At 40.4% G+C, this 27,324-nt stretch overlaps 1 protein-coding gene across 18 annotated transcripts in view; it reads right to left on the bottom strand.

Moving 5' to 3' along the window:
- Nucleotides 1–27,324, bottom strand: part of SLC8A1 (solute carrier family 8 member A1) — a 414,612-nt gene that overhangs the window by 342,015 nt on the left and 45,273 nt on the right. For 4 of the 18 annotated variants that reach the window (XM_055377767.2, XM_055377763.2, XM_055377765.2 and 1 more), the window contains exon 1: nt 12,227–12,251. The exons of 5 other annotated variants lie outside the window; for them this stretch is intronic. Coding sequence is in view for 1 of the 13 variants with exons in the window: in XM_055377766.2 (XP_055233741.1) it covers nt 6,990–7,037 (48 nt within the window). In the remaining 12 variants the exon portion in view is untranslated. 9 more of the 18 variants (XM_063695921.1, XM_063695923.1, XM_055377774.2 and 6 more) reach the window with 5 other exon arrangements.

Genomic DNA, 27,324 nt, shown 5'->3' with positions numbered 1-27,324 from the left:
TTTGTCTTCTCTAAGAAGAAACAAGCAAGGATTGCTAGGTCACTACATTGGCAGTTGACAAAGACTTAGGATAAAGGGACATCTTCAGAGACCTATTCAGTTTCTATACCCAAACCCCAAGTAGAGGTAGAAAACATGCAGAAACATGAACCCCATAATGAAGTGCTGGGTGGTAAGGAAAGCTGTGCTCTTCAAATGACAAGTTCTTTAGGGGGCAGCCCCTACTCTTTTTCTTCATTTCAACTCAAGAACGAATCCCTGTGGTCACTCTTCTTTCTAGTCTGCCTCTTGGAACTGGGGATGTTTAATATAGAATCCAATCTCAAGTTGAATGATAGTCAATCCAGCAAGATTTTTTTCTTTTTTATTTTTTAATCTTTTTTAACAAGGTAAATGCTGGTTGTGTGAGCAGAGGCTGGTGAATTTCATCAGCTTTTTCCGTGAGTCATTAAGATTCATCTTCAAGTAGATAGCATTTCAGAAGACAGAATCCTATCACCTCGAGGTTTGTAAGTCTTACATTTTCCTGCATAGTTTCAAATTCCAGTCCTTGAAAGAATAAGCTGTTCTTGAAAAGAGTGGAAGTAGGAAGTAATAAGAAACAAATTTTAAAAAGTCAAGGTGATGGGTGCTCACATAAGGGTGACTCTCCATCAGTGTTGTATGCTACAGTTTTCTAAAGTTCCTGACAATATACTCAGTGACAAGGTTCTAACACCAAGTGTCTATTTACATATTACAATATTGTATATTATGTATTACATATTACAATACACTTTAAAAATGAAACTCACCTTAGAAAGAAACTAGTCAAATCTTATTATTTAGAGGACCAAAGGGAGTGTTGGTGACATGGGAAAACACAACATTCTTACAGAAATCTAGTAGAGAAATACATGGTTTTTCTCTACTAGCTAGGGCATCTAGTGAATATGTTCTTTAACTCAATCTTATATACCTGTGTTTGAAAAATTATTAAAATTGGCTTAAGTGGTATGGTTTTAACGTTAGTAACTATGCTGACACTGCTAGATTATTGTCTTTTGGTGATAGATGAGGATTATAATAGATGTGAATTTATCTATCACAAAGGTGGTCCTAAAAGGAGCTATTGAAAAAGGTAGAGAAAAAAGTCACTGGAGGAAGAAATACTATTTAATAATTTAATTAGCAATTGAAGATAATTTCTATCTATGAAGCCTTTGCTAATGCAACAATTATTTTCATCAATATCAATGATTAATAAGAGAACATTCATTCATTAAAAAAATCAAATGTCTTTTATGTATATAGCAAAGTGCGAGGCATTGGGGCTAGAACCATGAGATAGACAGACGTAATCTCTCTCCTTAAGGAACTTATTATCTAGCTGGGAAAACAGATGACAGATGTTCATTTAAATTACTACCCAAAATCCATAATTATGTCCATCACATAAACAGAACCAATGACAAAAACCACATGATTATCTCAATAGACGCAGAAAAGGCATTTGATAAAATTCAACATCGCTTCATGTTAAAAACTCTCAATAAACTAGGTATTGATGGGACATCTCAAAATAATAAGAGCTATTTATGGCAAGCCAATAGCCAATATCATACTGAATGGGCAAAAGCTGAAAGCATTCCCTTTGAAAACTGGCACAAGACAAGGATGCCCTCTCTCACCACTGCTGTTCAACATTGTATTGGAAGTTCTGGCCAGGGCAATCAGGCAAGAAAAAGAAAGAAAGGGTGTTCAAATAGGAAAAGAGGAAGTCAGATTGTCTCTGTTTGCAGATGACATAATTCTATATTTAGAAAACCCCAGTGTCTCAGCCCAAAAACTCCTTAAGCTGACAAGCAACTTCAGCAGTCTCAGGAAACAAAATGGATGTGCAAATATCCCAAGCATTCCTATACACCAAAAATAGAAAAGCAGAAAGCCAAATCATGAATGAATTTCCATTCACAATTGCTACAAAAAGAATAAAATATTTGGGAACATAGCTTACAAGGGACGTGAGGGACCTCTTCAAGGAGAACTACAAACCACTGCTCAAGGAAATAAGGGAGGACAGAAATGGAAAAACATTCCATGTTCATGGATAGGAAGAATCAATATTGTGAAAGCAATTTATAGATACAATGCTATTCCCATCAAACTACCATTGACTTTATTCACAGAATTAGAAAAAAAAAACTACTTTAAAGTTTCATATCAAACAAAAAAAGAGCCTGTACAGCCAAGACAATCCTAAGCAAAAAGAACAAAGCTGGGGGCATCACACTACCTGACTTCAAAGTATACTACTACAAGACTATAGTAATCAAAACAGTACGGTACGTGTACCAAAATAGACATATAGACCAATAGAACAGAACAGAGACCTCATAAATAACACTACACATCTACAACCATCTGATCTTCTACAAACCTGACAAAAACCAGCAATGGGGAAAGGATTCCCTACTTAATAAATGGTGCTGGGAAAGCAAGCTAGCCATATGCAGAAAACTGAAATTGGACCCCTTCCCTACACCTTATACAAAAATTAACTCAAGATGGACTGAAGACTTAAATGTAAAACTAAAAACCATAAAAACCCTAGAAGAAAACCTAGGCAATACCATTCAGGGCATGGGTATGGGCAAAGACTTCATGACTACATCACCAAAAGCAATTGCGACAAAAGCCAAAATTGACAAATGGGATGTAATTAAACCAAAGAGCTTCTGCATAGCAAAAGAAACTAGCATCATTTTCTTAATCCAGTCTATCATTGTTGGACATTTGGGTTGGTTCCAAGTCTTTGCTATTGTGAATAGTGCCGCAATAGTGGTGGGGTGGGGGGAGGAGGGAGGGATAGCATTAGGAGATATACCTAATGCTAAATGATGAGTTAATGGGTGCAGCACACCAGCACGGCACATGAGTACATATGTAACTAACCTGCACATTGTGCACATGTACCCTAAAACTTAAAGTATAATAATAATAAAATTAAATTAAAAAAAACAAACAAATGTATAAATCTTTTTATTAAAAGTGATAATTCAAAAAAAAGAAAAAAAAAAAAAAGAAACTAGCATCAGAGTGAACAGGCAACCTACAGAATGGTAGAAAAACTTTGCAATCTACCCAATCTGACAAAGGTCTAATATCTGGAATCTACAAGGAACTTAAATTTACCAAAAAAAAAAAAATGAAAAAACATCAAAAAGTAGACAAAGGATATGCACAGACACTTCTCAAAAGAAGTCATTTATGCAGCCAACAAACATATGAAAAAAAGCTCATCATCACTGATCATTAGAGAAATGCAAATCAAAACCACAATGAGATACCATCTCACACCAGTCAAAATGGTAATTATTAATAAGTCAGGAAACAATAGATGCTGGTGAGGCTGTGGACAAACAGAAATGCTTTTATACTGTTGATGGGATTATAAATTAGTCCAACCATTGGGGAATACAGTGTGGCAATTCCTCAAGGATCCAGAACCAGAAATACCATTTGACCTAGCAATCCCATTACCGGGTAAATACCCAAAGGAACAGAAATCATTCTACTATAAAGACACATGTACACATATGTGTATTGCAGCAATATTTACAATAGCAAAGACTTGGAACCAATCCAAATTCCCATCAATGAGAGACTGGATAAAGAAAATTTGGTACATATACACCATGGAATACTATGCAGCCATAACAAGGAGTGAGATCATGTCCTTTGCAGGGACATGGACAAAGCTGGAAGCCATCATCCTCAGCAAACTAACATAGGAACAGAAAACCAAACACCACACGTTCCCACTCATAAGTAGGAGTTGAACAATGAGAACACATGGACACAGGGAGGGGAACAACACACACTGGGGCTTTTTGAGGGGTGGGGGGCAAGGGGAGGGAGAACATTAGGACAAATACCTAACACATGCAGAGCTTAAAACCTAGATGTCAGGTTGATAGGTGCAGCATACCACCATGGCACATCTATACCTATGTAACAAACCCGAACACTCTGCACATATATCCCAGAACTTAAAGTAAAAAAAGAAATCCATAATTATTAACTCGAATAAATGGCTATGGAAGTAAAAATGTGACTATAAAACTAAGTAACAGAGGACTTCACCTACCAGAGTATTAGAAAAAGTTCAGCTGAAAAATAACATCTAAGCTGAGATTTAAAAGACATTCTGCAGGAAACCAGCCAAAAGGTTGTTGAATTGTAAGGTCTTAGATGGACACTTTTGTAATTGCCCTTCTCTGTAACAGGATTATTCACAGACCTACCTTCTTAGATATGCTGGGGTATGAGATCATGTTTGGAAGGGACAAAAAGTAGCTTCTATAATTTATACAAGACTTTTTCTCTCTGAGGTCAGAGCCATGCAACTGCATTTAATTGCACTCTACCACACTTATAGGGTCAATGTGGTAGATGGAAGGTTCACTGGTCTAGGGACTAAAAGAAATGAGTGCTGGTCTCAGCTCTACTGACCAGTCATACGTCCTTGGAGAAGTCATTTTCCCTCTCTTAGTATCATCTGTAAAACTGGGAAATTCTGCTAACAATCTGCAGCTATGATATTTGAATCCTACACTTCGGCATTCAATGCCATCTATAATATAACACCTGTCCATCTGTGCAGGTTTACTGTTAGTCAATATATCAGCTAGTAGTCAGCTGAGCTACTAAATGAAAATTACCCAAATATGTACCACATCATCTTTTCTAATGCTTTGATGGTTATCTTCCATGACCCATCTCAAATGTCAAATTTCCCTTATAAAACTACTTTGATTGCTAGGAAGGCCCTTAAACGTCATCTAGGCCAGGTGCAGTAGCTCATGACTATAATCCCAGCACTTTGGGAGGCCGAGGAAGAATTGCTTGAGCCCAGGAGTTCAAGACCAGTCTGGGCAACATAGCAAGACCCCCGTCTCTACAAAAATAAAATTAAAAAATTAGCCAGGCACAGTGACATATGTCTGTGGTCCCAGCTACTCAGGAGGCTGAGCCAGGAGGATTACTTGGGCCTAGGAGGTAGAGACAGCAGTGAGCCATGATCATACCACTGCACCCCAGCCTGGGTGACAGAGTGAGACCCTGTTTAAAGAAAAGTAAAATTAAAAAGTCATCTGTCTCCCTAGCCCCCACCTTTCCCAATAAGAAAACTTGGGGCCTGATAACTGAAAGAGACATTTCAAAGCCACATATCTCAGAAGTGATGAAGCTGGGCTCTAAAACAAATTCTGTGAATTTCTAGGCCATTTCTCTTCACACTACACCAACACCAATTGCTAGGATTTCCCAAGCCCATCAATGTTTCATTTGTGTCTCTCATAATCTATACTGTGTGTGTCAAGAGTTGGCAAACTATGGTTAATGGGACATATTCAACCTCCTAACTGTTCTCGTAAGGCCCACAAAATTAAAATGTTTCTTACCTTTTAAAATTACTGGAAAAAAAAGAATATTTCATGATGTGAAAATTATGTGATATTCAAATTTCAGTGTCCACAAATAACATTTTATGGAACACAGCCGTGCCCATTCATTTATATATCATCTATGATTGCTTTCTTGCTATAACACCAGAGTTGACAAATTATGACAGATCCTATAGTTCACAAAGCCAGAAATATTGACTATCTGGCCATTTAAAAAATCAGCTCTCTGATCTTTGGTATACGCCATTTTGTGTGTACTTATCTTCCTTTACCTTCCTGTGGCAACCCCTTCACCACACCAATCAGTGTATTCACCTGGGGGCACACAGGCAGGAACAAGGCTCTCTCTCACCATTTATATCTTCAGTAATGAGCTAACAGTTGCTGAGCACCCATGTGTCAGAAACTGTTCCAAATATTTTACTAATATTAATTTATTACTCCTCACAAAAAACCACAAATCTTTTTAATATTTTTATTCCCATTTAATAGATGAAGAAAGTAAACACGGAAAAGGCTAAGTAATTAGCACAATGTCAAATATGCCATCTTTTGAATTCAAAAGAATGTTATAACTATCATGAATATGTCTGCTGACCTCAGAGACCTTTTAGTCTGAGGACCCTAGGGTGGTTCATTTTGTTAGTCAGTATTCTAAAACTAGATGAAAAGTCGTAGTTCCCTTTCCACCCTGAAGAATCCTTATTAGACATTCAGGAATTCCTGAGGCCCAGAAAACACAGGCAAATTTCTGGAGGCTTTCTACACAGGGAAAGAAAAAGAAAAAGAGGTAACTTGGATGAAATGATTTCAGAGTCATAGAACTGGATTCTACTATCTCCTATTTCAGTCTTATAAAATCATTTAATTTTATATGGCCTCCATTTGCTTATTTGTAAAATATAAAAATAAACACAAAGCAAAACTAGGTGATATCAGATGTCTCTTCCAGTGCTAGCCATGGTATGAAGCAACAGAAGGACTGATAAAGAGAAGCTCTTAAAAAGAACTTCTGACAGCTAGCTGCATGTCCAGGGGAAGAAAGGCAGACAGGGAGGAGGCAGGGGGAAAGAAGCACTGACTGCCCAACACTGACTCACAAATTTCAGCTTTGAAGGGTCCATATCCTCCAACATTTGAAAGATCATTTTGGAAGAGTGACTTGAAACTTCTGAGAGACATTTGATGGGTACCTCTCCAAACTGTCTGATGCCACCCACAGTTGGGTCTCTAACACAGCCCCCAGAGGAAGTTAAAGCTTGGATGTAGAGTAAGCAGTCTGATTCTCTCAACCTGCTACCAGGATGGGATGCTATTCATGGAGCACAGCAGAGAACCAAAGGGTGGCCCTGGGTCCTGAGCTTTAAGGGAAAGCTGAAGAAATGGGAAGCTAGAGAAGTTCCAGAAGCTCAACTGTAAAAGCACCAGCATAACCATTTGGTGCTAAAGAGATAAATAAAAACCACCTACCCTAGTAGAGGAAACAGAATCATCACCTTTAATAAAGGAACAAGTTAGCAAGTGGTCTGTCTCTTGCCTCACCTCTGACTGGTACAGCCTCTCTCCTCCAAGGCCATGCTGGAAGTTCATCCTACATTTTGGTTTCAAGTATAAAATGCATTTGTACAATGGCTTATGTTGTTATTTGTTTCAGATCCCATTTCTGTGGCATGGTCCTGACTGGGACACAGAACGGAATAAAAGGGTCTAGAAACTGCCCTAACATTTCTCCACGGTTACCTTCTGGTAAATAAGCTGGGGCTCTTTGACATGTTTCAAAAGTGGCTAGGCCTTATTTGCTTTCAAAATCCTTTTCACTCTTTCTGAATAAATTAAAATGCTTCCTCCTCCGTGAAACCACGTCCAATGTTCTCTTCTTCCTTTCAACTCCTTCAGCACTTTGCTCAGTTGCAGTGGAGTGATCTTTCTTGCTCAGCCTTGTACTTCAGTATAGGTGTTCTAGACCATGACATCCCTGGGAACAGAGAACAGTGTAGAGCATGGTTTTTGGAGAGCCTTCCTTATTAACCATTACTTGTTAGCCCTTGGCCCAAGTTATTTCACTGAACCATAGTCTTCATCCTTAAGTCAGAATAATGATGCTTCCTTATCCTGCAGGATACTCATAAACATCCAATGAGAAAACGTGTGTAAAGCATTCAGACTAGTCCCTGGCACATAAAAAGTGCTCAACAAATGTTACTAACTTTTCTTCATCATCTGCATTCTTTGAAAAGCCAAGCACAGGGCCTTGTATACACTGAATGCTCCATAAATATCATAATTTGGTTGAAGTAAATTGCTGAATCACTACCTTGTTTGTTTCACTTGCTCTCATATTGGATCCAACCAGGAAATTATTAATTGTTCTCACTTACCATGCAATGATATCAACAAAGTAATTACTCTGTCTTTTTTAAAAAATTAAGATGATCTTTAATATTTACATCTAGTTTCCTAGATCTATTACATGTACAAGAAACCATTTGTCTTAATTGGTATCACACTAGCATTTTCTAGGTTACGGGCATTAATACATATTGCAAAATGATAGAGTCGAATCTATTCAAGATTTTAAGGATATAATTTCACTCTAGGGAAAATATTTTGCCCACTCCTCGGAGGACTTAAATGGCTAAATCTTCAAGAAAGTATCAAATTTGTATTACCCTTGCTGCTCTAGAAGCCAAATTTTGGAGAGTTTATCTTTTCCTTTGTCTGGCTACTCTCTATCCCTCCCCATCAACAGCCCCATTCCTGGGCACTCACATCCCCCCAAACTTCCCCACCAAAATGGCCCTGAGTGCACTAACTGGGCAGCTACCTAGTTTTAAACCTCTTTCACATTCTCTGTATTTTCCTGTGTTCCAGGCCCCCAGGACTTTGTCTGCCAGTTGACCTGATAAACCAATCCAAGTTAAAAAAAAAAAAAATGAACATATGCTAATGACTTGTGAGAATTAATGGTAGCTCCTTCTCGGATAATATTTCATTTTATTAGGGTCTATTAGATAGAATTCCTTTATTCAAATGAATTGTTCTAATTGTGAAAGTTTCAGATCCTATTTTGCCCAAGAAATAAATGCTTTGAACCTGGGAATGCTTTGCCCACCCTCAAATCACTGTATAGACTGCTGCCTGCAATGCACTTGCCCTTGATCACAAAAGCATTTTCTTTGCTTCAGCTGCCAGAGCTTTTCCTCTTCCACATGTTCCCCTCCTTCTACTGAAACTCACTAGGAAGTTTCAGGTAAGGTGGAAATGTGATTCACTTAAACTTTTATCTTGTTACTGTCTACACTCTTGGCTGGGCAGGTCAAAGGACAATCACAAATGTAAATTTAAAACACCTACTGTTCAATATAGTCTCTGCAAAGAGAACTTACAAAAATTACTTGAGGCAGCAAGGACTACGAGCAACTGTCTTATAAGTCAATACACTGGAAAATACATCAGAAAATGGACTGTTTTATTAATAAGTACTACTGAGAACCTAGTCATTGATTAGGTCTTCAAAATATATATTGTGTAAAATGTATTTTGTAATGTATATGTGTACATGGAGGACTGGGGATGGAAGGTGACAGAGTGGAGAGGCCAGGGAGAAAAAGAGAGAAAAAGAGATTTTGGAAGAGGAAGAAAGAAAACCGAAAGTAATCCCGCTGCACTTAATGAGGCCCCACTGGACTAGTCCTGAATCCAAATCTGAATCTCAAAGGCAGACGCTGAAAGCTCACATTCTCAGAATCTAGTCCATCCCAATGGGTCAGAAAACACCTGATATTTATTTCCACTAAATCTCAGCTATATCTCTAGGGAACAGAAATACCTTCGTTTAAAAAGAAAAGTGGAAACAGCTAGTACAGAAATCCACTGGTTTTGTTAGCCACCGTTACTACCAAGAATTAGAGCCAAAGTGATAGACAGCTAAGGGAGCCATAAGTGATGTCAGATAGGATTCTGGAACCCAGAGAAAGTCAGGCAGAACGTTTGCCACAAGAGGGAGCAGTAGAATTTGGTCAGATGGGAGACCATTTGGTAGGGGTTATGATGAGGGGTCTATGAGGTATGGGAGGTTATGATGAAGGATTTAACTACAAGTATGGGTGATATTTGGGTAATATTTTAGCAAAACACATTTATCCTTGGGGGCAAAAACAAAAAGATAAAGGGACCAGGAAGAGTAGAGAGATAATAGCATGTTGATTCCTAAATTCTTAGCAAATATAAAGTGACAATTTAATGTTTACTTGAAAGCAACATACTACGAAAATATAAAACATGCAACATATGTGCTCTAACAGCCTCTTCTAGAGGCTGCATTTCTTTTTCCAGATCAAATTTATATTTCAGTTTGAATTTTGTTTATTGCCATATTTTTAGGGCAGTCTCCTTCTTACCTATATACTATCCTCCCTGTACCTAAAAGGCATCACAAAGAAATAACTTGTCTCACTGAATTGCAACATTAAAAACAAAAAACAAAAAACAAAAAAAAAAACCACATAGACATTAATGTCCCAAAATGCACTTACTTTGAGACAACCACATCTATGAGCTAAATGAATGCTTTGGCTTGCTTTTTAAAGGGGAATTGCAACTTCCTTGGACCTGCACAGCTTTTCTCATCATTTATTTTGTCAAAGAAATAGATTGAATACTAAGAGGAATCATGCGTTTATTTTGCAAGTAAATAAAAGTCTATATTTGCCTGGCAAAAGCATGTTAAACATAGCTTTTTAACAGATGCTGAAGTTCTCTTGGAATATATTTTATTTTTTCAAAACACAGAAAGCTTAACAGAGCAATTAACATAATTCCTGCAAATAGTCCTATAGGTGTTACTGACTATACCTCACTTTCCGTTTGTAATTTTATTGGGAGTCAAAGCACTGTTACTCCCATGCTCTTTTCTTCCCCTGGTCAACAAAAGGGCTATGTGCTTAATCTGAAACATTACAGTAGGAACCACTATAATAATAAAGTAAATACATAGGTAGATACATAGAAAATAAGCCTTCATATTTTAGTTCATTACTCTCCTCCTTCAGCCCTGTTAAGCTTTCAATACAGTAAAGTCTGATTATCATGACACTCTTACATCCTTTGTAGCCCTATACAGCTCAACAATAAATAATGGTTTATCTCTGTTCAGTCCGTTTGTTGCTGTTGTTTTTCTAGGAATTAATCGTTTTTTTAAAAAAAGACAACAACCATTTTAAGGGGACAAAATCAGGGCTTCTTTTATAGCAGGTGTGAGAAATCTTAGCTAAAGAGCCGTGAGATCCAAATGGAATTCTTCAAGCAGGCAGAATTTGTAAAATGAAAACCATTTAAGAGCACACATCTTGCCTCTTGATGAAATAAGTTGGTCCTCCCCCACCTTCTCACTCACAAGGCCCCAAAGATGGAGCTAGTTTTCCCTTCCTTCCTCCTGCTTTCACACCCGCCTAACCTCCCAATTAAGCAAGTTTAGCAAACCCAGGGAGCTCAATCCAAGTAACACAGGATTTGAAAGAGGAACCTAAAACCAATCATCCCTCTTCCGGCTTTGTCTTCTTATTTGAAATGAATGAAACATCTAGATTCATTTTCCTCCCTTTTTTTTTCTGACTCGCTGCAGGAGTAGCTTTGAGAGAGAAAGAGAAAGCATGTGAGTGTGACTGTGTGTGTGTGTGTGTGTGTGTGTGCACGCGCGCGCGCTGGTGGGGGCATGGGAAACAGAGGTATACTTTCAGAATTCTCTCCTGGTGGCTCCCTCTTTCCCTTGGGAAATCTTCGCACAAGTCTCAGATTGTGCATGTTCAACTGCTCATATCTGGAGATACTCCAGCAATGCCTTTAACCAGATCTGATCAGAAATCTCCACCTACTCAGCTAGAGGCTCCTCCATGATCAGGACGCTTGTACTGTCTTCACCACATCTGTCATTTTTTAAAAAGCTTCTTCCACTACACCTCCCACTGATATCCTTTTTTTCTCTTTTTAGTCTTTACACCTCCAGCAGGACAAAGTTTGTATTGTTATATTCACAACCACTAGTAGCTGACTAGCAGGAGAGAGAGAGAGCGGCTTCAGGAGAGCCAGGTTCGGGGGCTTCAAAAGGATACCTAGTGCAAAGCATGACTTTCCAATGATTGCATACAACATGCACATTGCTCTCTTCTAAAAATGCTTTGTTAAATTTCATCACCCCTGTTCTCAACTCAACCACTACCACTTTGGAGAGGGAAATACAAATTGCCAGCCCAAGCCATTCATCAAACAGCAACAGAATCCACGGGGTGGTGGGGGGGATAGAGAAGAGGCGGGGGTGATGCAGGGGGTGGATTTAAAGAACCAAGGATGCACACGTACTGTATTTTCAAGAGCATCGCCTGGGCGGATTTGGTTTCTTTGGCCGGCTGTCCAGCTATAAGACCGCCCTCTTCTTCATTAAGGAGGAGCCAAAAAGGATATCTTCACATCTCAGAACACAGACCATTTCCCCCAAGAGCCAGCAAAGCTCCAGAGGCAGAGAATGCAGCTGCAAAGTTCCCTTCCAATCTCTTGGGGAAAGATGCCTGTGTGTGCAGAATCCCCAAAGCACACCACGGCACAGTGCCCAGAGACGTGGACCCCGCAGCCCACTCCCTGCTACCCCCTACATTTCTTCCTCGTCTGTCTCTGCCCCGCCACACCTCCCTCCTCTCCGCAGTCCGTGGTGAATGAGCACCCAACGCCCGCTGGAAAACAGGGGGCTCGGAAATGTGGCCTTGGGGAAAGACCCCAGGGATTACCGGAAGGAGGGATGTCCGCGGAGAAGAGTCCAGTGGGTGGGGACGCCTGGATCCCCAGCAGCGCTGCATTCGGGGTGGACTTAGCTCTTCGCGCCCTGAATCCTCAGAGGCCAGCGCGGTGCAGGGTGCAGCATCTCTCCTTAGCAGCCCTTTCTTCCTCCGGCAGCCTGCACTGGCAGACAGGCAGGCACCCTCACGCCCAGACGCACCAGCCCGAGCAATTTCACTCTGGGAAGCGCGGACACCCAGAAAAATGTGCAGGCGCGCACACACCACATCATACACACACACACACACACACACACACACACACAAATTTAGAAGCCGCTCGTTTGCCAAAGCAGAGGGAAGTGTAGCCTTATGAGCAGCAAATGGAAAATAGTTCTCGGTCTCTGACCAAATGCCTTCTGCCTGCCCATCATAAGATCCTACCTGGTTTGGGGAGTGTGAATGGATTCTTCCTCCGTTCCTCCACGCTAGTAGGAAATACGGCGCACTCCCTCCTTTTAAACAGCTCTCGATCAGGAAGAGGTCGCTCCCATCTTCTGTGGGAAGCACAAAGCAGGCGGCGGCGGCGGGCTGACTCCCGTGCAGCGCCGGCGCGAGCGGGAGCGGCGGCAGCGGGCAGCGGTGCGCGCGGGCGGGAGGCAGGCGCGGAGGCCGGGAGGCTGGGAGGGCCGGGGCCCGGGCGGCGCGCGCGCTCCCCCTCCCTCCCGCGCACACTCGCCCGCCCGCCGCCCGCAGCCTCGCACTCGCTCACTCGCGCGCTCGGCCCCGCGGCCGCCGGGCGCCCCGGGGCCCCCTGCGCGCCCCTTGGGCTCCCCGGGCGATTGCGTCGGGGCAGAGCCGGCGCGTTTCTGGAGCACCGAGCGGGTAGGGAGCCCTTCCAGCCTCCCAGCCTCTGCCGGCGAGCAGCTTTTTCGATTTCTTGCCGGCTCTCGGCCCCGCAGTGCGTTGTGGCCGCGCGCTAGCGCTGTCTCCCGCACCCAGCCCATCGATGACACGCGCACACAGGCGCTGCAACTTTTCTTTTGAACCCTCTTCTCTTCCGCAGACAGAACCCTGACCCCCAATTCGCCTACCCGTTTCTCACCTCTGACTTTGTTAATCCAACTATCTTTCTTCCCCCACTTCCTGCCCTTCTGCTAAAGGAAGCTTTCTTTTAGCAAAAGGATCTGGGCATATATCAATGATTTTTTTTTTTAATCCTCACCCTGTGTTTTTCTACGTATCAGATATGCACAACTATACGTTGGCTACTAGATGCTGACACAAGCAAACAAGGATATTCGGGGGAGGGTGTCCCCCGGCCAAGAACTGGGACAGAGTCTCTGTGTTGGTATTTCCCTCAAAGATGCGGCTCACCTGGGAATAAAGACCCAGAGTCTGTTTCGTGTGAAAGCCGTGCTGGTTTTAAACTACAGTGAGGAGTAAAAGCCGAGCATTAAGGTTGAGTGGGGAAAGACCTAATGCAGCAATCGACGAACCATTCTTTGCCCTTTCCAAGAGAAGCATTATCATTGCCAATAAATCACTTTCCCCATAATTAATAAAGGAGCACTGCACCAGGCCTTTCCTCTCTTGACAGCTCATTCATTCTTACAAACCCTTAATGACTTCACGTGGTGAAAGGCTAGACCTACTGTGGAGTTCACTAGCTTCCAAACCTGGCTGCGCATCACACACACCTGGGAATGTAGTCAGATGCTGTAGAATCTGAGGCCGAATCTGATGCAGACTCTCCCGTTGTAGGTCTCGAATGGGGCTCCAAATTAGTATTTTTAAAACACCAGTTGCTATCGGCCACTGGTGTCGTTTGCCAAGGTGTGTGTGTGGGGGGGGGGGGGGTCAGGAGCAGCTACTTGGGGAAGGTGGGAGAAAGAGGGACCTGCAGAGCACCAGGCAGAAAGTTAGTTTTTTTTTCGTGGAGACGTCCCCCCGTACTTACAGTGCAACCAGGGCAGTCACCACAAATGATAGATTCTGACTCCAGGAACCTCAGTTTGCCTCCGCAACAAAGAGGGGGCGGAATGGAAGAAATAGCCTCTTCTGCCCCTGTGCCAGTGGCTCTCAATCCTCCATGCACCTCAGAATCTCCTGGGCCGTTTTTAAAAATCCCAGTGCTTCGGCCACACCCCCAAACTGATTAACTTTGACTCTCTGCAGGTGGGCCCCAGACAGCCTTAATTTGTTTTTAAGATGCCTGGTTGATTCCTATGTGCAGTGAAGGTTGAGAACCACTGCTCTAGGCCAATACTCCTCAAACATGAATGTGAGTATGAATCACATGGGGATTGCAGATTCTTTTTCAATAGACCTGGAGCAGGCCTGGGGTAGGCAAGTGTTGAAGTGACGCTGACGCCGTCTGAATGAGGACCTCACTTTAATTAGTCGGGTCTGTTGCCAGCAGTCATGGATACTAGCTTTGTAGAGGACGCTCTAAGCTGCTTCATGTCTTATAAAATTTGCAGGAATCGTTCTTGCCTAAGAACATTTTTCTTTCCTTGCTATAAGTTAAATTTTCTTGGAAGCTACTTTCCACACAAACTCGGTTAGACTGCACTTACTAGTGGATATAAACAGAATGACCTGTGGGGAGAGACAGAAGGTCACTGTCTCTTTTAGAATATGTCCTCTACCAAAAATTACTTAGAGTCCCTGAATTTAAGGCAGTGTGAGTAGCAGATATTTGGCTCACACTCAATGAAAGGGGCTTGGAGAGAAAAGTGGCTGCCTTCTAAATAACACTAAGGAAAGCTTATAACTAAAGACTCCACTCAATAGGAAATAGAACACAGCTAAATGAAGGAACCAAGAGAAAGCTAAATGAAAATGTGAGTAGGCCATATTTCATTGGAATAGATTTTGTGGAAAGAGTGTAGCCTCTTATTGCTATGATGGGCCACTTAGTGAAAGCTGAGATTTTCTTGAAATTTTAGGCATGTTTGTGACATGGAGTGACAAGAACCCTGTTCTTTAAATGTTTATATTCCGGTGATGCCCAAAGTCTGTCTTAAGACTTTTTTTTTTTTTTTTTTGCTTTGACCATTGAAACTGAAAGGCTACATCTTGGCCACTTGATTCTTCCTCTTTTCCAATCGAAACTGCTTTTAGACTGATTTGGATTCTTGGAAAAAAAATATTAAATGGTCTTCTGTTTATCTAGCACTATTGGAGAGGCAGCCTAGTGCCTAGTGATTCGGCATCCATTTTGGTTCAGTCAGTTTCTGAGCCCCTAATTTTCTTTGCCTTTCATTTCTCTTTAAAGACATTTTTATAATGGTTCCAGGGCCCCAAGGCAAATCAAACCTTTTGCTCCCTCCTAAATGTCATACATGAGTGAGTTTTTATTGCGAGAATTATCAAAGGCTGCATCACAGGCGCAAGGCTGAGGAAGACTATGGCTCTAAGAAAGGAAAAACTGAGGCTGCTGCAGTCTGTGGCTTTGGAAAGAAGACATGTTGAATGGAGGAAGGTGGTAATTTACATTCTAATAGCAGTAATGTTTCTTAATTGCAGTCTTCCATATTGATTGCCATTCTTTCCTCTGGACTTGGAATTAAGAGTCACCGGGTCTCCACTGTTATCTAACCAAAGCAATATGACACAACCATTCAGGGGACTCCACAGGGATATCACTAAGATTTGATATATTCGAAAGATGTTCTGATGTTCACAAACTATTTCCTAGGAAACCTTCAGGGGATTTGTTAGCAAACTCGTTTTCAGACCAAGTGTAAGTATTGTGAATTAGGCCCTACTTTTTATCTAGTCTATAGAAAATTTAGACATGTGATCAGGTTACCAAGATTTTTAAAAATATTTAATAGTTTACTAAAGCACTCAATATGTTTTCATCATAGGGAAAACAAGCACAATACTCTGTTTAAATTCCTTTCATTTTTACTTTGAATTACATAAATCAGAGGTACCTCTATTGTCTCTTCCATTGCTTCGGGCTCCTGAAATATGTTAATATAGTCTTAGTCGTCCCTCACCTCATTTCTTACTCTGCCAGTCTTCACTAATCCCCTATCTGTTCAGTCACAGGCTCAGTTTCATAGTGATTTCTACATAAGAAAATGTTATTATATAATAGCACCCCTAGCCTGGCCAGTGAGTGGAGCTTAGAATTAGCCATTTATCCATACCTAAGAATCTCAGGTGAACCATTGGGTTCCCAGTTTTGTTCTTTAGGTTTTCTTTGCTGATGAGTAGATCCAGGGTTCTTTGCTTTGGGGATGACTTTGAGAATTCTTTGTTGACTTCTAAGTGCTGTTGTTCCTCTTCCCTGGAGACTTGTTCCTGCAGTTAAACTTTTACTTCTCTGTTTTGTTTTGACCAACTGAACACCACTCTTGTACCTCACCCAATTGTAAGCCCTGCTACTGCATAACAGTCCACAGACTGGGGCAGCCTTCCTGGCAGACTCACAGTCACAACTCTCCTCCTCTCTGCATTACCGTGGGGTCAACCACTTCCTCTGAGTCGCCAATGAATTTGTCACAGTCTTTGGACATCAGGGGCCTGCAATTCTACATTTGAGCAACTGATATTAAAGAATTGGGTTTGGGCTGGGCACGGTGGCTCACGCCTGTAATCCCAGCACTTTGGGAGGTCGAGGCGGGTGGATCACGAGGTCAGGAGATCGAGACCATCCTGGCTAACATGGTGAAATCCCGTCTCTACTAAAAATACAAAAAATTAGCCGGGCGTGGTGGTGGGCACCTGTAGTCCCAGCTACTTGGGAGGCTGAGGCAGGAGAATGGCGTGAACCCAGGAGGCGGAGCTTGCAGTGAGCAGAGATCACACCACTGCACTCCAGCCTGGGTGACAGAGCGAGACTCCATCTCAAAAAAAAAAAAAAAAAAAAAAAAAGAAATGGTTTTGTACAAAATCCTGAGACTTCTGTTTTTCATTTCTGCCCCTTATTAAATTAAGGAAATATCTAGTCTCTATCCTGCAACTTCATCAATGGTAACTCAATGGCAGAATCATTATCTAGAGCTATTAATTAGAGGTCAGAAAATAATAGCAGATTGGTTAAGAGCCAAGGCTTTAGATCCAGCCGTGTGACCTTGGGGAAGCTTCTTAACCTCTTAAATCTCAATATCTTTGTTTGGAAAACATGGATCATAAACTCTCCCTCAAGGTGCTGTGGGAAGGATAAAATGTATATAGGATGCTTGGCATAGTTCCTGATCATAGTGATTGCTTAGCAAATGATACTGCTGTTATTACTACTGGTAAAGTTTCATAAACATGATGTCAATGTAAATTTTAAAATTTCTATATAATTAGATTCTACATAATCAGGTCATCCAATTATTGATATTGATTATGCTGTTGTTTTTGTTATACAGAGTTCTATGCAATGAATAATCCAGAAAAATATATATTTCTACATCAAGAGAGTACTTTTGCTCTCTGTAATGAAAAAAGCTGCTTGTGAACTTTCTGATTTTGTAAGTACATAGTGTGGTTAGTGATTGATTAAAAGGGGCAATGAATTCTTCTCTCCTTCACAATTATTCTGTTCCCTTATGTCTGGGTATCAATTTGATCTTATCTCTACTATAAACTGAGGGTAGAATTTCAAAGACAGCCATTTTAGGCAAATCCTGCTACAACTAAAATTTTGATTGTCACATTACATTAATTTTATTAACTGGGAACTTTTTCTGTAGGGCGTAAACTTCTTCACTAAGTTTACACAACACACTTTCCTCAACATTGATTCAAGGACTCTTCACCAAATAAGGGCTCAAGATAAGCTCCCTGGGGTGCTTTGTACCAGGCAGTTGTTCCCTACAATCCAGTTCAGAAGCAATGTCCCTGCGAGATTACACTTCAGCCTTTTTCATAAATCTCTTTTTCAAGGCACCGTTTATGATATATATCTCCCTCGCTGTATCTTCAATTGCTGGTCACTGATTAGACTCTTCTGAGAGCTGCCACTGTTTTAGTGCTTACCACAATGCCCAGACAGTAGCCCTTGAAGATGAAACCTAAGGGGAAAATAGACTAAACTTATGGGTGTTGTAATCCATGATTTTAATGATGCTGATTCTGCTACTACTGGAAGTGTCTGGAAATAATGAAACTGTATGCTCTCGTCTCTTTAAAAATGTAGACTCATACAATGTGACCTAAAGAATCCTTAGTAATCACAAACAAGTAATACTTAGAAACTGCATTCTATTTTCCCATTCTTTTAAAAGTATTATCCAGTCACACAAAAGTCACCTTTGGGTTTGTTTCAGCATTCCTAAGAATGTCTTTATCAAAACAAAGGATAAATTGTTTGTATAGACATTAACATTTTTTGCCACCTCCAATTTAATTTTTATGTAAGAAATCCTTATGAACTAGTTGGGGCAGCTATGATTACTCTCATTTTACAGACTGAGAAAGAAAGTACAAAGGGATTTGCCAAATCCTGGCTGTACGCATGTATCAGCTGAGTTATTTAAAAAAATACTGAAAGCTGGGTCCTACCCTTAGACATTCTGTCTCTATTGGTCAGAAGCCGAGTCTGGGCACTGTTTTGTTTTGTTTTCAAGTTTTTTGGGATGGTTCTATGATTCAGCCAGGGCTGAAAACCACTGACCTAAGGTCAAATAGCTAATTTGTGGCAAAGACAAGTGATAAAGCTCTTTTACGTCTGGCACAACTCAGTTTCTTTTCTGCTGCTCTATCAAATTTCACTATTAATAGAATATAAAAATGAGGACTTTTCTTGGAAATTTAAGAGGACTTACAAACGTTTAAGGGTCTTTTTGAGTCCCTAAGGGGCAGGTAATGTAATTCACCTGACATAGGCAGATTGGAGGATATGATCTAGAAAGTCCAGTCCATTACTGTGGGGCCCCCTTCTACTTGAACATTTATTCCTCAGCATCTATAGCAGTTTTTGGTGCATGGGACATGAATTAGTAGAACATGTATCATCCCCTATAAGGGGACTGGTGTAGATGGAAAGAAGGATTCCGGTGATAGGGTAAACTCTTTGGCCTCTCTCCAGTGCAAATTGCAACTTAATAGCAATCATCTCTTTGTAGCTGCAGTGCAGGCGCTGGTTAGCTGACACAGTCACCATATCTACACCGGTGTTCTGCCTGCCCACCTGCTCTGAGATGACAGACAGATTGTCTGTGACATTGCAGGAGGAGGAACCACACAGAGACAGCAATCTGACCGAGCCTCAGGCTTGAGTTTGTAAACTAACCCTTTGTCAGTTATCTCAGGAATTACTTATAAGCTCTTATTTGGCCCAATTTGTGACTAAGTCAGAGAATCTCTTATTTCTTCTATTAAGAAGGGTTCACTAGGCATGGGGTTTATGAGCATTATTCTTATATTCTTATTTATTATTTTTCAAGATTCAAGGAATATGTAAGTTTCCTGATTATGTTAAACTTTGGTCATCAAGCAACTCTTATTAAAGGAAAAAAAGCTGGGTAGAACAGAGAAAAATAAAACACAGCTGAGAGTAGCCATGAATTCGTTTGTTCACTCATTTCTTTATGGATTTTTTCAACAAATATTTATAAGGATGGACTCCAGGCCAGGCACTGTCTCAGACACTGGAGAGACAGCAGTGAAAACATCAGTAGAAGTTTCTACTCTCCTGGGACTCACATTCTAGTGAAAAAATGACAGGCAACAAGCAAAATAAACTAACACATTGTAGGGTGTCATATGGAGAAACTGCTATGAGACTCATAAAGCGGGAAAAATGGAATAGAAAGGTTTAGGGAAAGTACTAGTTTAGGTGGTCAGTTCTGCAGAGACTTGAATTAAGATTTCCTGTTGACACCACCAAACCTTTTTTGAGAGTCCCAAACAGATAAAATGATATAGGACAGTATATTTTTTTTTTTGTTTTGAAAATTTGTTTCTGCCCTGTACTGAGTTTTATTTTGTTTTTAGGAATTCCTGCCTCAAAGCCATCGGACTTTATCAGGGTAAGCAGCAGAGGCATGGCCATATGACTTGTACCACTGCGTTTTGGAGCGTATTCACATTAAATACATCCAAGAGTTGTTTCAAAAAGACAGACTGCCACCAGGGGTTGCACATAAAAATAACCGTTCCTTCTAAGGCACAGTTGACACAAGAATTCTGAGTGCCTCTTTGGTTTAAATTATAGCATCTTATTAATGCACCTGGATGACCAACTTTATAAATAAGCTCTGGTGGGTGAACCTCTTGCCACAAAGTCAACAGCATTGGTGGGCGGTGTTGGGGGAGGCCATGGGAATCATGTATGTGTAATTTAATGGTGGTCCCAGTGCTGCTTTCTATGGGTCCATCATACCTCCTTTTCCTTTTTCCTGAATTGTTACCTGAAATTATACTATACACAACACACACACACTCTTACACAAATTCACATACTCATTCGTATACATGGCTTGTAAATATGGCCAAATATTTAATTATTGAAAAATCACCAATTGCAAATTTGCAAATACCCATGAAAATCATAGCTGACCTCTTGTTTTTGTAAATGTTATTTAACCTCAATGGTCTTTTATTTGCAGAGTCTTGTATACTTCTTTTCATGTCTACTTGGAGACTCAGGGCCTAAAGCAGATTACAACTCATATACTGTGCTTTTTTGAAATGAATGATATCAGATTTGAAGCCTAAAATAGATATATGAATTATGTATCTCATGGATCTTAAGAAAGGATTTAATTTTTCTCTTATTGTTTCTTTTGTAAAAAGAAAAATAAAAATCTCTGAATGTTGCTCAAGGAAAAGCAGAGCTTGGATAGAAAATTATTCAACACAGCAAAGTGCATACTTGTAACAAATAGATCAATAAATATCTGTTGAATAAATGATGCAATTTAATGGAACATGCTACTTTATAGGGTAATCATTTATATTTTGTAGCAGATTACTGGCTTAATTTTTAAGTCATTCCGGCTGCAAATAGGGAGTGACTACTCCATTCAGAGCCATGAACTAAGTTCTGTGGTGGTTAAAAAAATGAGTTAGACACTCTCCATGGCCTCTAGGAATTTAGACTTATAGGTAAAATCAGACTAAGTATTTTTTAATTTTTTAATTTTTTTATTTTTTGAGACAGAGTCTCGCCCTGTTTCCCAGGTTGGAATGCAGTGGCATGATCTGCAACCTCCGCCTCCTGGGTTCAAGTGATTCTCCTGCCCCAGCCTCCCCGAGTAGCTGGGATTACAGGCAGGCACCGCCAAGCCCAGCTGATTTTTTATATCTTTTGCAGAGATGGGGTTTTACCATGTTGGCCAGACTGGTCTTGAACTCCTGACCTCAGGTGATCTGCCCACCTCAGCCTCCCAAAGTGCTGGGATTACAGGCGTGAGCCACCGCACCTGACTGACTATAAGGATTTTTCAAGAAGTAAGTGCTATGGCCAGATATGTACTTTATGAAGGTAAATCTTGACAGTGTGTCTGAGATGTGCTTAAAGTGGGCATGACCAAGGATAAAGAGACCAGAGACTCACATAAAAGGACTCTAAACAACTACTGAGGGCGAAAAGGAAGAATATAGCCATTTTTTTCTTTGGCCCAATTCTTAGCAGAATCCTATTACCGCTCAGCTCAATCTTTTAAAAAAGTACTGAGTTTTCATTTTGAGAGGAATCATTCTGGATGGTTTCAAGTGGAACACATATAATTTCTATAAAGTCGTTACTATTATAGGAAAAAAATCATTTTTAAGACTGGCATATCAAGGTGGTGATGGAGGGTGCTAGTCTGCTGTACCAGGCAGAGAGGATATTTCACCACTGAGATGATGAATGGTAGCAATAAAAAGCAGACAGACCCTTCGTTGGTTTTATTATTGTGCCTAACTTCTCTACAGACAATGCACCGCCTGATCCTTTGCAACGTGGATTTACTGCTCCCACTGCCTGTCCCCCTTGGTGTGCTGGTGTTTCTAAAACAGATTATAGTAATCTGAGAATATCCGGTCTTCTTTCTATGACATAGAACTGACTTGCAAGTAAGGAGGAGGTGAAAAAACCCTTGCCCACTCCACGCCCCTGCACAACCACCAGACATTTAAATTTACTGTGAGTGAAAGCTAAGTCTGACAAAGGATGGATTTTATAAAGAGCCTCTTACTTCCCTTAACTACCACTGATTTTACTATTATTTCAGAAATATACAAGACCAGTGAAGGAAATCTAATATATTTGTAACATTTAATCAAGTCTTTTTGTCTTTTGATCATATATATTCAGAAGAACATTGTTTTGTTAAAGGCAGTCTTATTTGTTAGATAACAAGTCCAAAGATAAAATAAATTGTTTGATTTTTCATGTGTATTTTTGACATCTTTCTGACACTCTTAATCTGACACAAACTAAAACACTATACATTCATCGTTATAAGAAATCTAGTGTTGATTTAACAGTACTTGACATTATAAGATATATTTATAAAATGAAAAGAATATGCTAGATTTTTCGATGTTTATCCTCTCATTTTAAAGTAAAATCCTCCTTTTTTTTTTTTTTTTTTTTTTGAGGTGGAGTCTCACTCTGTCGCCCAGGCTGGAGTGCAGTGGCACAATCTTGGCTCACTGCAAGCTCCACCTCCTGGGTTCAAGCAATTCTCCTGCCTGAGCCTCCCAAAAAGCTGGGATTACAGGCATGCACCACCACACCTGGCTAATTTTTGTATTTTTAGTAGAGATGGGGTTTCACCATGTTTGCCAGGCTGGTCTCAAACTCCTAACCTCAGGTGATTCACCCACCTCGGCCTCCCAAAATGCTAGTATTACAGGCCTGAGTCATTGTGCCCAGCCATAAAATCCTACATTTAATTAAATAAATCTAATACTTTTTAATTCTTAATCAACTATAACAAAATAAATTTAAGTAAACTTATTTAAATAAATAACATTCTATTTATATATGAATCCTAGTGTTAGAAAAATACCTAATGAATTTCCTGACAAGTTGGGAATCTTTTTTTTTTTTTTTTTCTTTGAGAGGCAGTATCTCATATTAGAGAAGATCAGAGCAGGCGGGGCATGGTGGTTCATGCCTGTAATCCCAGCACCTTGGGAAGCCTGGGTGGGAGGATCGCTTAGCCCAGGAGTTCGAGACCAGCCTGAGCAACCTAGTGAGATCTCATCCCAATAAAAAAGTCAAAAATTAGTCAGATGTGGTGGTGCATGCCTGTATTCCTAGCTACTTGAGAGGCTGAGGTGGGAGGATTGCTTTAGCCCAGGAGTTTGAAGCTGCAGTGAGCCCAGATTACGCCACTGCCCTTAGCGTGGGTAATAGAGTGAGACTCAGTCTAAAATAAAATAAAATAAAATAAAATAAAATAAAATAAAATAAAATAAAATAAAATAAAACAAAACAAAACAGCAGGAATGAGCTTGAGTTTTGTGGGAATAAACTTGAATTTTGGTAGTTGCCTGCTAGCTGTGTTATGACAGATAAAAATTATGCGTTCATTCACTCATTTGTTTATTGAGTAGTTTTTGAGTGACCACTAAGCAAGGTCCTGTGTTAGACACAATGGAATTATCAGTGAAAAAAAATGGGGCTTTTATCGTGGGGAAGAAAACTAACCAAATTACACAATTTAGTTTTTAATTAACATCGTGGTAAGTGGCAGCAAGAAACACAGAGAGTGGGCTTAGACGTTTTCTAAGAGAGAGAGCTAACCTTTTTTAGTAGACTCTGTAAAGCTCCAAAAGGTAACTAAGCATTGGCTAGGAAAGGAGGGAGTGAAGTGAGTTCAGTACAGCCCTGGACAAAAGCAGCTTCGGACACAAAGGCCCTGAGATGAGATGCAGTTGAAGAACTGAAAGGTCAGAGATTCTAATGCGCGCAGCCAGTGAGGGAGAAAGGGGTGTCAGCGGCGGCTGCAAGATAAGCAGAGTCCATGTTGAACTTGTTGGAATTAATTTTTTGCTTTTGTTTTTCCTAAGATCAAGGTGATATCTGCTTCACTCTAAAGAATCGCCTTAGTTCCACTATAGAACAATTAGCCTTACAGTTACTAAATTTTCTGCCCTTTTTCACTTCTCTCTCTCATACAAAATTTAGCAGAATTCCTTCTAACTTAATTATTAAGGGGAGAATTGACAACTGGAAGATTAAAAACAAATTAACTCATATTTTCTATGCATGGTTTTACTTTCATTGCTATCCCTTGTCTGGGGTCTCCTGTGTGATTATTAGTAATTGCCACAATGACCAGAATTATCCACCAGATTGCTTTTCAGATTGCTTGGTGGAATCTTGTTCTTTTTTTGCGCATATCCCTTCTTGATATGCTATTCTAAATTACTCTCAGACTTACAGACAAGGGAGGAGGATTAAAGAGGATATATACATACACATACACACACACACACACACACACACATATATATATAGAGAGAGAGACAGATTGATGGTGTCTCGCTGTTTCCCAGGCTAGAATGAAGTGACCTGATCTTGGCTCACTGCAACCTCCACCTCCCAGGTTCTAGCAATTCTCCTGTCTCAGCCTCCTGAGTAGCTGGGACTACAGGTGCATGCCACCACGCCAGGCTAGTTATTGTATTTTTAGTAGAGACGGGGTTTCACCATATTGACTAGGCTGGTCTTGAACTCCTGACTTCAGGTGATCCATTCGCCTCGGCCCCCCAGAGTGCTGGGATTACAGGCGTAAGCCACCACACCAGGCCAAAAGAGGATACATACATATATAAATCAGGCAGTTCCCTGAACCAGATAGGTTCAGAGAGATTCCCTAAAGAAGAAATATTGGTAGCCAATGTAAACAAAAACAGCACTGGCTGAATTCTAGCATAGAGACAATGCATTTCATAACTTTAAAAGATTCCTTCATTTCTACCTCTTTGTTTGCAGTTAAGTTTTCTCCATTCTGGCATATAAGCAAAACAACAATTAGACCCAGTCTACTGTGCATTCTATTAGGAGGTGTGAAGGAGAGCACCCATTTGTTTCTCCTCTTTGAGGTAAAGGGAAGAGGTTCCAAAAGAATTGCTTTAAAGATTGTAAGAAGGGGAGACTGGCATCTGTTTCCCAATCTTAGCTTCCAGCTTTCTTCTGTATCATATACCCCTAGAGTTGGTGAAAGACTACAGAGGAGGAATGGAATCGTGTGGGGTTTGTCACTGGAGAGGTATTTAAAACAGTCTGAGAAGTGGGGATGTGGTGGGGGCATGACATTGGAACTGCAGACCTGCCAAGGACTCTACCATAGGACACAGGATGTATTTTGAGTGAGGCCACCAGTTGGTGGGGGTCAACCTATAAGAATAATCTGGTCACATGTAAGTTCCCCCAGTGCCTGGAGGAGATGCTGAGTAAAGAGTCCATCTCAGTGGGGACAGTTGAGTGTTTGATCCAACCACACTGATTAGATAATAAATGAGATTGATCAGAAGCAGGTGCCAATATGAAGGAGCTGCAACCTTGCCACAAGAGGTGTTCTCTCCTTACTCCTCTCCCACCCCCAGCTGTGCCAGAACACTATAGAAGCACAGAGGAAAAAGGGTGGGTGAGAGGGTAGATAATATCTCTCTTCTTTCCAAATCTCTAGAGAAGAAGTTCTCAACTAGGGTTGTACCACTCCCTCGGGGGCAATTTTAAAATTCATGGGGTATTTTGTGGTTGTCATGATAATACGAAAGTTGTTATGGATATTTATTTGACTAGAGCCAAGGATACAACACACCTTGCAATGTATGGGACAGTCTCCTACCATAGACAATTGTCCTTCATGCCTTATAGCTTTCAACTGTTTTACAGGGCATTCATGTAGGTGAGGAACCTATTACATATATATAGTATTTTGGCATGCTTACATTTACACTGATTTTTCCAGGAATATAACCACTGTGTATATTGAAGAAAAAGTGTACTTTGTTTTACTTGGAATTTAACAAAAGTTTTTCACCATTTTGATAAAAATCACTTCACTGATGGCAATGTTGCCTGTTAGCAAGCATTTATAGCTGTTGCCTTTGGGGTAGTTCTACATAATGGAACAAGCATCTGATTACTGCATCATCTCTTTTAATGTGGTTCTATCTGAGTGTTTATACATTAAGTAACGTATTATTATAAAATGTTACCATTTATTTCCCTTGTATATTATAGTTAGGTCATTATAAAGAATTTTAAATATATATACATGGAATATGTTATATTCTTAATTTTATTTCAGAATAAGGTGCGATAGCATATTTTTTAAGAAAAGGAGTACTATGGTCTGAATGTGTCCCCTAAAATTTATTTTTAAAATAAAATGTGTTGGAAAACTTATCTTCAGTGCAACAGCATTGGGAGGTGGGGCTGCATTGGAAGTGTTTAGGTCATGAGAACCCTGCCCTCATGAATGGATTAACACCAATATAGAATGGTCTTTTGGGGAGTGGATTTTCTCTCTTCTGCCCTTCTTCCATGTGAGGACATAGTATTTGTCTTCTCTTGCCCTCCTGGCTTCTGCTATGTGAGGACACAGCAAGAAGGCCCTCACAAGATGCCAGCACCTTGATTGTGGACTTTTCAGCCTCCATAACTATCAGAAAATAAATATCTGTTCTTTATAAGTTACCCAGTATCAGGTATTTTTTCATAACAGCACAAAATGGACTAAAACAAGGGGGAAATTGAGTCCGAAGGAATTGATACCCTCACATTTATAATCCTCTAGAGTTAAAGAAATATAGTCCACTGTGGCAAGGGCAGGGGTTGGGAAAGAAATTTGAATTGATTATGATATTGACATTTAACAATAAATAGGACTAAGTCAATTTCAAAAATGGGGCTCTTTCAATCAAAAGTGATAGAAAATTTCCTGGAACGATATACCCGTCAGGAAGCTGGGGCAGCAAAGAAGCTTCACAGGGGCTACACTCAAGGATATTATTAAAACATGTCTTAAAGGTCCTCTACAGCTTTTACATCCAATAATATGGTCAGCTGCCTGCCATAAGTCTGAGGTGTATGAAAAGAAAATATGTAGTTTCAGTTCCGCTACTAATTAGGTGCTGGTAAATCCACAACTGCTCTGAACCTTGCTTCCCTTGCAAATTGAGGGTGCTAATCTGCTTCTTTCTATATT

This window comes from Gorilla gorilla, chromosome 12 (assembly GCF_029281585.2).
Source record: "Gorilla gorilla gorilla isolate KB3781 chromosome 12, NHGRI_mGorGor1-v2.1_pri, whole genome shotgun sequence".
NCBI classification, from domain to species: Eukaryota; Metazoa; Chordata; class Mammalia; order Primates; family Hominidae; genus Gorilla; species Gorilla gorilla.
Note: the sequence above shows the minus strand (reverse complement) of the source record. Positions and strands in the feature narration are given on the sequence as shown.